Source organism: Rhipicephalus microplus, chromosome 2 (genome assembly GCF_043290135.1).
Source record: "Rhipicephalus microplus isolate Deutch F79 chromosome 2, USDA_Rmic, whole genome shotgun sequence".
NCBI lineage: Eukaryota > Metazoa > Arthropoda > Arachnida > Ixodida > Ixodidae > Rhipicephalus > Rhipicephalus microplus.
Window position 1 is genome coordinate 35,174,315 of NC_134701.1, and position 14,673 is coordinate 35,188,987.

General features: G+C 44.7%; 1 protein-coding gene across 4 annotated transcripts; it reads right to left on the reverse strand.

Moving 5' to 3' along the window:
• Positions 1 to 2,188: 2,188 nt before the first annotated feature.
• On the reverse strand, positions 2,189 to 14,113 carry LOC142796207 (uncharacterized). 4 transcript variants are annotated; one of them, XM_075886370.1, is made up of 5 exons: positions 13,254 to 14,113; positions 8,226 to 8,288; positions 5,972 to 6,060; positions 2,635 to 2,794; positions 2,189 to 2,537 (listed from the first exon to the last, which is right to left on the reverse strand). In XM_075886370.1, the coding sequence occupies exons 1-3, from the start codon at positions 13,398 to 13,400 to the stop codon at positions 5,980 to 5,982; spliced, it is 291 nt and encodes a 96-aa protein (XP_075742485.1). In that variant the 5' UTR covers positions 13,401 to 14,113; the 3' UTR covers positions 2,189 to 2,537; positions 2,635 to 2,794; positions 5,972 to 5,979. The 4 variants fall into 4 exon arrangements, with proteins under 4 accessions (XP_075742485.1, XP_075742483.1, XP_075742486.1 ...); XM_075886368.1 differs by having other exon boundaries at positions 13,244 to 14,113; XM_075886371.1 differs by having other exon boundaries at positions 2,635 to 6,060; positions 8,226 to 8,280.
• Between the last annotated feature and the right edge of the window lie 560 nt (positions 14,114 to 14,673).

Genomic DNA, 14,673 nt, shown 5'->3' on the forward strand with positions numbered 1-14,673 from the left:
ATATGCAACAAAAATAACGTAAAAAAGTTTTAAAAAGGCGTAAACGTAATTTAATTAACCCTACGTAAGTGACGCTGTCATTCATCAAGCAACTTTCTTTATACAAGGCATCCTCTGAAATTATTAACAAACGACAAAATTGCCAATCTTAAAAGCCAAGTACAAAGACCCTTATTCCTACGTAGGCAGCGTCGTCATAGATGGCCGGCGTTTCGGGCTCATTCGGCAGGCACAAGAAATCTAGGAGGCTTTGGTACCACCCTTCCTCCGCGGTACCACCCATCATTTCCATGGTCGCTGAACGATCGCAGCGCCAGAGTGCCCTCTAGGTAATTTTCTATGAAGCAAATCGCACCCGCCTCAGAAATAGGAGTTCGAAAACTGAAAAAGTATCTATAAACGTTGCCCCCCCCCCCCCCCCCTCAGCGATGAAACAGGTTGAGTACAGCCTGGAGGTGCTAGGCGACGCTGCGAGTCAGAGGAGCGTAGAATGCCGCGGGCATCAAGGCACCCTAGAGGAGCGCGTGTGTGAGCCAAGGAGGACACATAAAGCTTACGTATCCTCCGTGGTGTGAGCACATGTTGCGATGTCTGTTTGGCTGTTAACGCGTGACCAGTTCTTTGTTGCCGGTCTTTCTCGCAATGGATAACTCTGCTTTTCGCTAGATTGTGGTTGGTTGGTTGGTTCCTCAACCCTTGGCGCAACCCACCTAGGGGGATAGGCCATGAATGGGACGGCGCCTTGCTTTTTATATTGATTCACTTCTTGAAAGAGAGGGTTGGAATAATTAGGTAATATAGGTAATAAAAAAGGTGTTAAATTTCTAAAAAAACGTTGAAAAGAAAACATAATCAACATACAAAATGAAAAAAATACATTAAACAACTGAAGTTACTCATTTTTAGCATTCCATTCTTTTAGATTCTCGTAAGAACTTTGTAACAGCGGAAAAAACGCTCCCGTGGTTGAATCTAAATGCGACTGCGCCAAATGAAAGAATCACCGGAATTGTCAAGCTAGATTGTGCTGTGCGGGAGTGAAGAAATTACGATGGTGTTTGCGCTTGTCTACTGGAATGAGAAAAATGGCTGGGACATGGCGGAGCAAGCAAGACAGCTTTTGCTTTGTGCCAAATTGTAACAGCGGCTACCGTTCGCGTAAAGAGGTGCACTCATTATTTGGGGTGCCGTTGAAGCTGACCGCCGGGAAAAACGGTCGTGGAACAACGAGATGTGGTTGAGTCCTCGACAAGAGCAGCGCTGTTTGTGAGCGACAGTTCGAAGCAAGGTTCATACAGCGAACTTTCAAGTCGACAATCGACGCTAAGCCCAGGCAGCACGCCGCCGTTGGACCAATCTTGGACCAACATCGGCTAACATCGGCACCGACGTCGGGCCGACGTCGGAAGTGCAACTTTTTCCAATGTCGGGCCGACGTTCAAGCCAATGATGGGCCGACGTTTTGCCGATGTTTTAGCCAGTATGCAACCAACATTGGGCCGACGAAGGCCCATCGTGTTGCCGACAAAGCTGCCAATGTTCGGCCAACATTGGGCCATATTTCAGCCAATCACATGCCATTTTTACGCCGATGTTTGCTGCACGACGAATATTGGCTACGGATGTACGACCGACATTGGACCAATCCAGGGCCACATTGCAGCCAATCAAATGCCGTTATTACACCGATGTTTCCTGCACGACGAATATTGGCTACTGATTGGCTTGCCATTATGTAACCATTATTAGTAGGGAATTTTTCTTACCGGAAGATTTAAACAATATGCCTCGATGACCCGCTCTTGTAGCTTTGCAGCCCTGTATACTTGGGGCAACAGAAAATTGAATGCTGAGAACTGAAAGCAGTTATTCGATCTATTTCATCTTTTATACCTCATTCCCTTTGCTAACACTAGAAGTGTAGTTTATTTTTTTACCAATCCATCTTTTGCAATAGCGAGTGCTTTATTTGGTACTGGTATTTGGTACAGCAGATCGAAAAAAGTCGTTAGGAAGTAAATGCTGAAAGCGTATGTCCCCCACTTGCAATCCCTACATATGTCCCCCACATGATAATCGAGAATATTCATACAGTTTAGAGCCTTTTTTTGTAACTGAAACATGGCGATGGTGCTTCCGAATCAGCATAAGCTAGCCGAACAGTGCACCACCGACAGTCTGCAGACCATTTATTCTTTGTTTTTTTTTATTTATTTGGTACAACAAAAATGTATACATTGAAAAAAATATATACACAACTAAAAAAGGCCCGCTCTACTGCAGGTCAGGTTGCGTTGGGGGCACAGTGGCAGCGGTGCTGTCAAGGCCCTGGCTGCTGTGGCTGGGCAGGAAGCCAGCTGCCGCGAGCAGCCGATAATCTGCACTCTGAGAGTGGGGATCATCGGGCTGCTCCACAACAAATGCTTCTCTGAAGCGCCGCTTCCTGCCCCCACAGCGATCACGAGACCCTGGCAGCCACCTCTTAATAAAGTTGAGGGCCTCCGCCTGGTCTCACCCTGCTTTTTGGCAGATGATATCTGCATACAAGAACAGAAATACCATAGTACACATGAAGCACTGCAATACAGAGAATACACAAGGGTACACACACATAAAACAATGAACAAGTCTAACCTGTCACTAATCTACAGAGCCTCAGATTCACAAAGGCCCTTTTCCCTTTTCTGCCATGAAGGCTGTACAGCACTTGCACGTCATGTGCCAATACAGCCTTCATGGCATTCACAGCAATTTCTCGGAGGCCACGTCCCCCAATCTGCAGGAGGTGCTTGCGCTGTAAAAAAATGCAAGAAGCATAGATGGGGTAAACGCAACAGCACATCGAAATGTTTTCATGATAAAAATCTGCAAGAAGAGGACACTGAAAACAACAACTTGAATTTTTGGGCATCACAACATTTCATTGTTTTTTTACGCTAACTTCAACTCACTTGACCTAAAATGGTTTCCACATCAGCCTTCTCACAATCAGTGTGAGAACCTTTCAGAGTCCTTCTCCGATATGCAGTTTCGCTGTTATGAAATCAAATACAACACTGTTACAACCCTTAATAAATATTGATTCTAGCTATGAAATAGCATAATTACTTTGTACAGTGCTCAAATTCCAATACACGTTTCTTCGATGTTACAATGTCTTTGCCTGAATGTTGACCAGGAGTAGCTTCTACAGGTGAAAAAACGATAAAATATGTGGAATTCAAAAAGAAGCTTGGACATGTTTTTAATCAATGCATTGTAAGCAGAGCACAACAAGATAAATGAACATGATCAAGGCCTACTAAGAGGCAACCTTAGAGCGACCAAATCTTGGTCATAGATGAAACTGATAGAAAAATAAAGGTCGCACTAGATGGTCGCACCATTTGCTGTTTATATTTTTCTGTGATAGCCAACAAAGAGGCATGTCGCTATATAAATCTCATCACAATAAACAAAGGTGCATTTTTCTTAACCCTGCGAAATTGGGTGCATGTTAGATTTTTTAAAAAGGAAGAAATCGGCTAACACAAGGCAGGGTGAACTGTAGCTCAAAGTAGAGAGAGCCGCAGCGGACACGAAATAGGGTGATAAATGAACAAAATTACTGAATGTCTGTTTTAAGCAGGCTATTGCTAGTCACTGCCCATCAAACACACGATGCCGCCTACATCGTCTGCTAGCTTAGGACAGTTCACTCAGACTTCACAGACTATAGTAAATACAGTCGAATCTCATTAATTTCAACACACTTAATTCGAACTGACGCTGTGGTCCTATCAAAGCTATACCGCGCTCCGAAAATGCTCTCAGCACCCCGCCCAATCCTGCGGTGGCACTTCAGACACCTCATCGCTGTGCTTGAAGAAAATGAAGAAAAGGAAAGAAAAGACTGCGGTGGAATGTTTGCCAAATGCCAATCTGCGACATTCCTGTGCCACGCTTCGGCTTTTTCCGTCCCTGCCACGTAGAGACCCTTCTCCTCTTAACACTGCGCACGAAGAGAAAGAGGGGAAAAAAGCTGTCGCAGAGAGTTGGCTCTCTCTCATGTCGATCTGCAACGCGCCGGTGTCACGCTTCCCTGTTTTTCGTTCCTGCTATGTAGAGACTCTTCTCCTTTCAACACCGCGCATGAAGAAAGAAAAACAAAATGGCTGCCGCGGAGTGTATCTCTCTCGAATGCCGATCTGCTTTTCTCCAGGAGGAGACGCTCTTCCTTTCTCATCATGTGCTGGCCACGCTCCGGCTGCAGCGCAGATGGTAACAGTGAAAACACAGTTGTCTTCGAAGAGTGTCAGTACTGGACATTGCCGCGCGCAACTTTTTTTGCCAGGAGAATACTGAAGCCAAAGTACAAATGCTTTGCAAACTGCACCTGCACGCAAAACTTGTTGACTCGTTGCAAGGCCAACGTGTACAGACATGTATTGACTACTTTAATTAATGACGGATGTCCTGCAATTTGTGAATAAAACTTCTCCATGCACATGCATCACTGCATGGTGAGCCTTCCGCTCGTTTACCGTATTTACTCGATTCTACCGCGCCCTCGATTGTAACGCGCGCCCGGTTTCCACAAAAAAAAAAAAAAAAAAAAACTAAGACATCGGTTGCAACGCGCACCCTTTTTTCTCGTTGGCCCGCTTGATCACACACCACTCGGGAAAACGACTCTTTTTGAGAGCGTCTTCCGTTTAAATATGAAGTACGGGGGAAGCTTATGCCTATCTGACGTGCAACGGAGCATTGCTGTCACTCTAGTTTTACCGTGGCCCGATGTCAGTACACGAACTTGCTTCGCCCCCTTCTCCTAGACGGTTGTGGTGCCAGGCATGTCGAAGTAAAGAGGCGTGTGATCGGCATTCCCGATTTGCCCAAGCAGGTAGCCGTTGTTGTGCCGCAAGTTTAGGAGGAACCTCTGAAGACTCTGAAGCTTTTCTTCGTACTCCTCTGGCAACTTCCGGCATATGCCCGTTCGCCTTCGGAGGGAAAAGCCTTTTCTCTTCATAAAGTTCGTTAGCCAGCACCTGCTCGCTTTAAAATGGCTCTGCATTAGCCCTTTTTCTAAGGCTAACTGCATAGCCATTTTGGAGCAGTTCTGTCGTCACGGGCTGCTGTGCCGCTCACTGCTTAATCACATACTCGCCGAGCAGCTCTTCAATTTGTGGAAACCGACCCTGCTGTGGTCCACTGAAGCCTTTGCGTGAGTCTTTGCTGTCGACAATATTCTGCTTTTGTTTCCGCCAGTCCCGCACGCACGTTTCGGGAACTCCGAATGACCGCAATACGGCCCGATTTCTGTCCGTTCCGGCACACGCGACGACTTTTCTTTTAGAAGCAGCATTGTGGTGCACTCGTCGAGTTTTTGGAGTCGGCCCTACCATGCCGTCGATGCTAATGTACTACAAGATGACGAACTCCTCAGCGCACGCATGAAGTGCCGCGCATGGAAAACGCATAGGCAGAAATGACCGACGCGCCATGCCGACGCACGTAGGGGGCGGCCATTTTGTAAGTGGCGATGGCAATAGAATGACCATATTCATTTTTTTTTTTCGTACTCGATTCTAACGCACATGCGATTTATGAACTCTCTTAACCGGAAAAAAGGTGTGTGTTAGATTCAAGTAATTACGGTAACTTTCATTATTTTGAGCTTCTTTTAATTTGAACAAATTTTCTGGCCTCTTTGAATACGAATTATTCATATTCGACTGTAGTACAGTGGCTCATGAGATAACCTGACTAGTTTGTTTCCCGAAACACAGTATCTTAAAGCAATACTAAATTTCTGCATGTTACATAGGCATATTAAAAATCAAGAAATATACACCAAAGCCGCAGCCACAGCTTTACTCTGCACAGCTGCCTCTGCTGCCTCCACTTCTCCAATTGTACCAGCAGGCAGCTGGGGAAGGTCAGAAGGGCGCTGTGCTGGCTGGGCGTGCTGAGGCACGGACAAGAGCCGTACCTAGTGCTTCAGCTGTCGCACCTCCTGCAGAACCTCTCTTTGCTGCTGCCGGATGCCAAGTTGGATCCGCACGATCCATAGCAACAGAGCTGAAACATACAAGAGTACATACCATATTTACTCACACAATTTGCATCCTCACATAATTTGCTCACCAGTATAATTAGCCAGCCTGCTTTACTACAAGAAACTTTTTGCTCGCATACTTTGCCCTCCCCAACAAGCCCGAGCCACCTTGCCAGCACACACACACAGACACATTTGACTTCATGATGCTCTGGTCAGGCACATCTCTTGTCGAGCAGGCGAGTGCAGTCTTACACAAAATGGACTGAGTGCAAGGTCCCTTTTTCCATGAACTTTTATGCTTTCCCTAGAATATCGAACTTGAAAACCGAAACCTGTTTATGTGTAGTCCGAAATGCCTAAAGGTTTGCCTCCTATCTTCTCACCTCTTCCACGGCAAGAATGTATTCCCGAGACACAGCACAGATGTTGAACGCGTGCAAGGACCTGTCACATCAACTAGATGAGGCAGGTTTTCGCACTCATTTTCTGTTTTTTTTTTTTTTTTCAGTTTCGCCATCTGGCCATTGCGTTTTTACCGTTCCTTGTGATAGGCTACAATAATTATATACGAGGCAGATTGCTGTTATAAAGCTTACCGAAGAAAACTGAAACCGTGCTACCGCTAAGCACATCAGCGTGGAGTTCTTCGACATGCAATATTCAGTATGGGAGCCAGCAGAAGAGTGCGTTGAATAAGACTTAGCATAGAAGCTTGGGTGTGTTGGTTAGATATCGGAGGGAACACAACGCAATAGAAGACTGGGACAAGGAATGAACACACACACACATGAAGGGCGACACACACAGCACTGTGTTGGCATCGCGCTTTCTTGTCTGCATCTTACTTTGCGTTGGGTTCCCGACAATTATAGGAGAGTACTTATGTTCTCTGGTATAACCCTGTCGTGAGAACTGGTTTTTGTGAGCAATGTTCGGAAGAACTTCAAGAAAATGGGGGCATTTGAACAGGCTTAGCAAACAAATGACAATCCGCTTTGAGACAGCTGTGACAGCGCCTGCAACATATATTCCCAGTTGGGCTTTTAGGCCAGCGATTCCTCAGAGCTTCGCACATAACCGGATCGACAAAAAAAGTACACATAACACGCGAGTATATACCACATTTGACTCTGTAGCTTTGATGAACCAGGCAGATACACAAATTTATCCAAAACTCCATTGATTTTGTTGCAAAATTATTCAACAAACAAATTGCGATTTTATCCATGTTACTATACGATTGTGGCACTTTACCATTGCAGCTTTCCAGGAGGCACACATAGTGCAGCGTTAGTTCACCACTCGCAGTTAATTGTATGCAGTAGGTTGCTCACAGCAACTGACTGCATGCAATGGTGAACATCTTGCATGCTTGCACCGCTGTTTCAGCATGCTGGCTGCTTTCCATACGCCTATCAATTGATGTTCACAAAATTGGGAAGATGAAGAAAGACTACACAGTGCCCTCTGGCCTCCCTATACTCCAAACCTCCAGCCAACAAACAAACAAAAGAAACAGAAGTATGCAAATGAATATTATTCCTAATGCAGCTGGAATGGAGTGTAGTTTTCACCAATTCTGTGTGTTAAGTCAATATGGAGTGAGTTAATTCCATAAAGTAGCTTTTCTCATAACAGTGTTCACTCTATAGTAACACAAGGAGTGACTTCATAGCATCTAGAAGGAAAAATAGAATCTTCAGTATTTGACTGAAATGTGAGGCTCTACCTTAAAACAACAATAATCTGGAAAAAGAACTCATTACATTCGAAAAAAAAAGGTAGCACAATTGATCCCCTTTACAAGAGACACTGATGTAACAGACAAACGGGGATAAGAGGCACCAGTGTGCAGGCTGACATTTGGCCCATCATGCATCAGGCACTCCGTAGATGTGCCTGTGCAGCCGGGAGCCCTGCAGTCAAGCATGCTGAGCAAGACTGTTGACCACTGTACAATGACACATTGCCACAAATTTTCAAAACTTCATTTCACAGACTTCTGCAAAAGCTTCTTACACTCTTGCATAATTTTTGCACAAGCTTCTCTCATTCTTGCGTGATTTTCGTCAGAACATATAAGCGTTGGAAGTTGTATGTCCCCAAAAACTTGCACAATACAAATAGCATACATTAAAGTCTATCACTTAATACGTGCATAGTGTAACAATGAAAGGAAACTCACGCATGGTTTGCTCCGAGCCTTCCCCCTGCGGTGCCTCCTTGTGCCTTGGAGAGCACTGTACAGCTAGAGCAAAGTAGCATCAATACAGTGTTAATGGCAGGTTAACAAGACAACAAAACTAAACCCCATATTCATAAACGCTCCCCGACTCGACTTTCACCCTTCACTTGACAGAGTTGAGCACTGTGCCGCTGCTCGTTTGAAAGCGACGCTGCGCTACTCGAGAATCACAGCAGATTATTGCTGACATGCAGCGACTTTCTCTGCTTAGCTACAGAGACGGCGCTCCCATCAGCCATCCAAGTGAAGGTGAAGCGTTGAGTAAAGGGACGTTCTAGCATACGGGGGTAAGATTGGTTGCAAGAACACTACAATAGACACACTTAATTTTTACACTTCATCTATATTGTACAGCCACACACAATCTGCATCCTTATAATGCAACATATACATACAGGCTTATAAAGTAAACACTGTAGGCTGCTCAAATAACACCTACACAAAAAATTACCCAAACGTGGCCATGCGCAAAGTAGTTTTATTTGAAACTCACAAAACGTTTGCGGTGATGGAGAATAAATAAGAAAGGTTACGCTTGGAGGCACATGAGACCTTCGCAGATTTCATAAAGTACAAAAAACAACATGGTGTGTGTGTGTGTGTATGTACGCATGAAGCTTCAGCCTTTACATACGGTTTCTTGAAAGAATTGACTATGAATTTTATGGCACCTGTGTCCTTCAGCGCAATTGAAAGCCTGCTGATCAGTGTGTGTAATTGTGGAATAGTTACATGGAAAATGGCGTGAAACACCTAAAATCAAATTTTTCTAGCTCGGAAATATGCAGCTGTGTATACACAACACATGCTGCAAACAGTGGGAGGTGACCACAACAGTGATTTGAGTGTAAGCGGCAGTATTCCGCATTCATGCACCCCGCCATTTTCAACTGTTGCCCAAAAGCAGCATCACTTCAGCGTGCTACTTTTTTTTTTACATCATAAACAGCACGGAATACAGCCAGGATGAAAACAACATATGCAATTAAATTTTGAGCACTATTTATGGTGCACATGATTGATTGATTGATATGTGGGGTTTAACGTTCCAAAACCACTATATGATTATGAGAGACGCCGTAGTGGAGGGCTCCGGAAATTTAGACCACCTGGGGTTCTTTAACGTGCACCTAAATCTGAGCACACGGGCCTACAACATTTCCGCCTCCATCGGAAATGCAGCCGCCGCAGCCGGGATTCAAACCCGCGCCCTGCGGGTCAGCAGCCAAGTACCTTAGCCACTAGACCACCGCGGCGAGGATGGTGCGCATGAAAAAAAAAAAAAAATAGGCCTTTGTACAACGACGAATTCATAATTTGCCTTCACGGACCTTCTGTTAGGCTACACCACATACAGATTTTTCGTGGCTTTCAAAAGAGATTCGAAAAAAAATAATAACCGTGTTTACTCTCGTCATGAGCGCACTCACTAAGTCACCCTCATTTCAGTCGCTTTGAATTTTTTTTTTCTTCCACATATTAAACGCACACCCTACGTTCATCCGCTGCAGTCCCACGGGCTCCCCCCCCCCTTGCCGCCTTCGCTCGCTGCCACGTGCCATTTTATTTTTGTTTCTATTTGTTCACGGCACGTCCCCTGTCTTTTTTTAATTATCTGTTGTAACATATGTGGCATTATCTTGTTCACGAGGTGCCACAGGTGCTCTGCTATGTAGATGCACCATTAAACTAGTATTTTTGATCAACTGTGCATTTCTGATGTTTACCTTGCAAGTACGTGAAACTGGCATGCTTCTTAATCTACGATACACATGTGGCTTGTCTCACTTTGAAGGAAAAGTTAGCATACAATGGTGTAAATGCTTAGAATTTGAAATATTGAGGCAGCAGCACACCGGAGATGATCATATGGTAAAGAAACGAGTGCTGCCTTATTACTGGCAAGTTGTCACTTATATGTACAAATAAATTTTGCGAGCTAAAAAAAGTACAAAAGCACAGCGAGGCTATGATGTGGTTCAACCTGTGGATTCGCTTCATTTATCACGCCATATGATGAAGCTTCCTTTGGTAAAACTGCCCAGATAAGAAAAAAAGTTTGCTGTCCAATACAGCAACTATACAAAGTGTGCATGTGGATCTCGCAGCGCCTTTTCGTCACTTCCGAAATGCGCCACCAACATGCCCGGGCACCAACCGAATCTATCGCCTACAACTGCCATGTTGTCTCCTAGTGCTTGCACCCGTTTAGTTTTGCCTCACGATGCAAGTTTGAGAAATTATGAGCTGCTAGTGAGGCAAGTTGATTTAGTAGTCCACGCAGAGGGAGCAGAGCTTAGGGTGTTTCTTCGCTGAAAGTTATAACCTAAAATTGAGAACGCACATTCCGATTTTTTTAAAAGTACCAGCGTATTTGGCTGGTGCAGATTAACAAAAGCTACTTGAAGAAACTTTGCAATATTTGCATCTTCAGGTGACACTTTATTACAGGTAAGTGCCATAGCCAAGTATTTACCTGCAAACAGATATAGCTTACCAAGATACTGTACATACCAACTTGTCCACAGTTAAAATGATGATGGCGAGGAAGGCGGTTAAAATCGTGATGGCGATCGCGGAGATTTGGTATTGCATTGAAACAAACTATAAAGAATGGGAAGCAATATTTGTTCACTTTGAAGTATAGCCGATCGGTTCAAGTTGGGCGTCAGGATTTTTTTTAATTAGTCAATTAATTCTATACACGGTCTCTATCAGGTTCAGTGACTCCACTGTACATTAGCGTACAACAAAAGCAAAATACAAAGTGAAAAGCGAGTTAAAGCATACGCGAAAAATAAAGTGATGACTGGCATTACCGCGGCACACACCACGCAAAGTCGCTATCTGCCTTGTATAATATTTTCCTCGACTATTTCCACAAATTGCAATCAAAGAGGCTCAAGCTCAACATCAGCATTGTTTAAAACACTTGGGGGGGGGGTGGCATTGCTACTTTGGTGGCGTAGGCCGTGACAATATATTCATAATATTATATCTCTTGTAAACTTGCCTAGCTCTGCACGACTAGTTTTCGATGGGAGCTGCTGCGCTTCGCACATCCACTCTTAAAATTGCGGCTCGAGAGATTTTGAGCTTTCACTTGGTTTTGGGCCAGGCAATTTGTAGTGAAAGCAAGATAATAGGCCCTCATAGGTTGTGGCGGGCAGCCGGTGTACGCCGTGGCTGGTGTATGTGTCGCACATCTTGATTATCTGGTCTTGTATCAAGTGAACGAGCGAGGCCTTCCTAATCCAATGAGCTCGTTAAAGTAAGACAACAAAAAACCACAATCCTTCCACATCGTTCACAGCAACAGATGACGAGCCCCCAACAAACCGCACTGCAGCACGTGAACTGCCGTAGGTACCCAGGGAGTTACCCGGGCATGGCGGGAGAGGGCGACAACGGCAGAAGTGACATCACAAGAACACTATGTATAAAGGGGACATTTAAATACTTTTTTCCCATTTTTAAACATCGTGCACTGTTCTGTCACAATTTATTGCTCAGAATAGTTGTATTTTGAAAAGGGCACTAATTCATAAGCCCAATGATTTAAGGATGGGTGCATTTAGGGGGCCCATTCTACGTTTTACTTATGCCCTTCAAGAACTTGCTTACAGGGCCAAAGTCCTGTTTCAGAAAGAACACGCTAGTGCGTGGCCAGCAGTCCGTCAAGCATTAGTGCTGGTGAGATTTGGAAATGCAGCGCATGAGCATCCTCATCTGCTACTTCTCTGCTCATGCTCTCGGGGCTTACTTGCGAGGCACGGTCCTTCGCACTTTTCATTTTCACACTGTAAATCAACTGATACCAACTCTGCCTTCCATTATTGAATAAACCAAGATTTCATGGTCACGAGGACGAGCTTAAAATATTTGCTACATCAGACCTGAACAGCATTTTGAGTCATCGAAACTTGCTAGTTGCAGCGAGCATTATGCAAAAAATATGATGTGCTTTACAGTGACAACTTGCAAAACACTGCAGCAACAATTAAAATCATGCATTTTTTGTGCTCACAGGAAATCCCTGAAGCAGGAGGCACTGGGCTAGATAAATTGCGCAGCTAAAATACGGATGCGCTTTCCAATGCTGTCATGCGTACAGGCGGAGAAATGGCAGACAAAACTGGGCGCACCCCGATTCTATGCGCATGCGTCCCATTCACAAGCCTCGCTGCCAGTTAGCACCACATGGGTCACTGTTTATGAGCTCGCTTGTTTCCTGTAACAGTGGACCATACGGTACACCTATTTAAAAACGAGGATAGAATGTATATAATGCAGCATCTGATGAAGCCATGATGATATGTTGCTGATGAAATCTGGAACTCTAGTTAGTACCCCTATTGTTAACCAGCCGACCGACTAGCAAAAAGATTTGCGACTGAAATGATGGCATCTACACCTGCCCTTAAAGGGACACTGAACAAAGTTTTTGCCGCCGAGATTTTCAGCCAAAGTGAAAGATCGGGCCATGAAATTCATAGACAATAATAATTTCAAGCAGAAACTACGAAAAAATACTAAATTTAATGAGCCTTTTACAAAATGCCGCGTCTAGCTCTTAGACACGGCGTTTTCTAAAAGGTCGCGACATTTATTTTTCAAGTTTTTTTTTTGTTATTCAAGACAAATCTACGGTGCATTGTTCACAGAAAACAAAATTGCCTCGGTAAGATTTTTTTGCGAGCAGCTTACTAATTTTAAGGCAGGCGCGTTGATTCGTGAACTGAAGGATGAGAGTGATCGATCTTGCCTGCTAGTGGCTAGGCGACAAAGGTTTACCTCATGTCCTGGTGTAGCTAAGTCACGCAAATGGAGCAGAAAATGTGCATTATCATTTATTTCACCTAAATATCACACGTACGTGACTTGCCGGTGACAGGTGATCAGGATGAAGTCGACAAGTTGCAAATATGAACAAGAATTCACTCGAATGAAAAACCAACCTATACTCACGTGCACGGTGAAGTCGAACACGTCGTCCGTCAATGTTGTCGCTGATGCCCGAAGGAAAAGAGAAGAGGACAAGCGACGGGGTCGTCTCTTTCTATAAAGTCGGCGGAACTGCCAGAACGGCCAACACAAAAGGCATCGGGTTGACATTCCTCAATCTGGGCATCAGTCGCTCCACCCGGGCATGCAGCTGCTACTGGTTCTACTACTATCCTCTTCCCGACATTGCAGTGTTGCTGCCATACTCGCGAACATGTTTAAATTAAAGCACGCAATCATGTATTATCGTGCGCCATACTAAACTTAAAAACAGTGCGCCGGTACATGAGATCACGAAGCGCAGTCCACGCCATCACAAGAGCAATTAGAGAAATGAAATAAAGAAAACAAAAATGTATAAAATATTTTGTCTCAATACGATCCGCAACCAGTTTCCTGCAGCGGCTTTTGGCTCTGTATGAACGGCCAAGCCAGTGCCAAGCCAAGCTTGCGTCCCTGATGAGCTGTTTGTTTCCATCGAGAATTCAACAGTAAACTGGCAATTTGTTTAGATGATATTGCTAAAGGGCTTGAAATTGAATATTTCTCTACGTACTACTGCTGTACTTTTCCTCTCTGTTTCCTGATCACAGTGATGAGATTGAGGAGGTTACAGTTTAGAAAACAGCAAGTGCAGCTCAAGCATTGCTAGTATCGCTGTTTCGGTAATAAAATGTTACAAAGATTTTGCCCCGCGACCTGCTTGCCGTGTTCGAGCACCCAGTAGAAATTTACGGTGCCGCGTTTGAAAGAGTTGAATAAAATTGCAATATTACGAAAGGAAGGCTCTGAAGCAACATCGCATTTTATCAGGCCTACACCTCCCACACCTAGACGAAAACCATAGCCTCCTCTATAACTTTGTGCCCGAGCGGTCGGTCCCTCAGCGCCGTCCCCCGAGCTATTATGGGATGCGAGCGCTCCTGGCGGAGCGCCGAGGCGCAAAACGAGAGAATGGATGGCAGCTATGGAGAAAAAACCGGCTTTGAGTAACTACCGAAAGGGCAAAAATGAAATAAGGAGGGAGGCATTTTACGATAATTCAAGGGGAAGCGCTTTACTGTTTGAAGCGAGATCGGGTTGCCTTAGAACGCGTAGTTATAAAGCAAGATTCAGTAAAGAAGAAGAACAATGCACATGCACCAAACACCTATGCGCCATCGGATGCATTAATTAGGCACCAGGACAGAGGTGGACTCCTGTATCCGTCAACTGAGCTCGTAATGGTTCTAAATTCTCTAAAGAATTACGCGGAAGTTTTCCTCGCAAGAGCGAGAAAGATGAATCAGCCACTGAAGGCTGCCGTTGACAACGCCGCGCAAATACTACAGAAACGTGACAAACTCAAGTGCTCGACCCCGGGACATCATAAAAAACTTTTGGA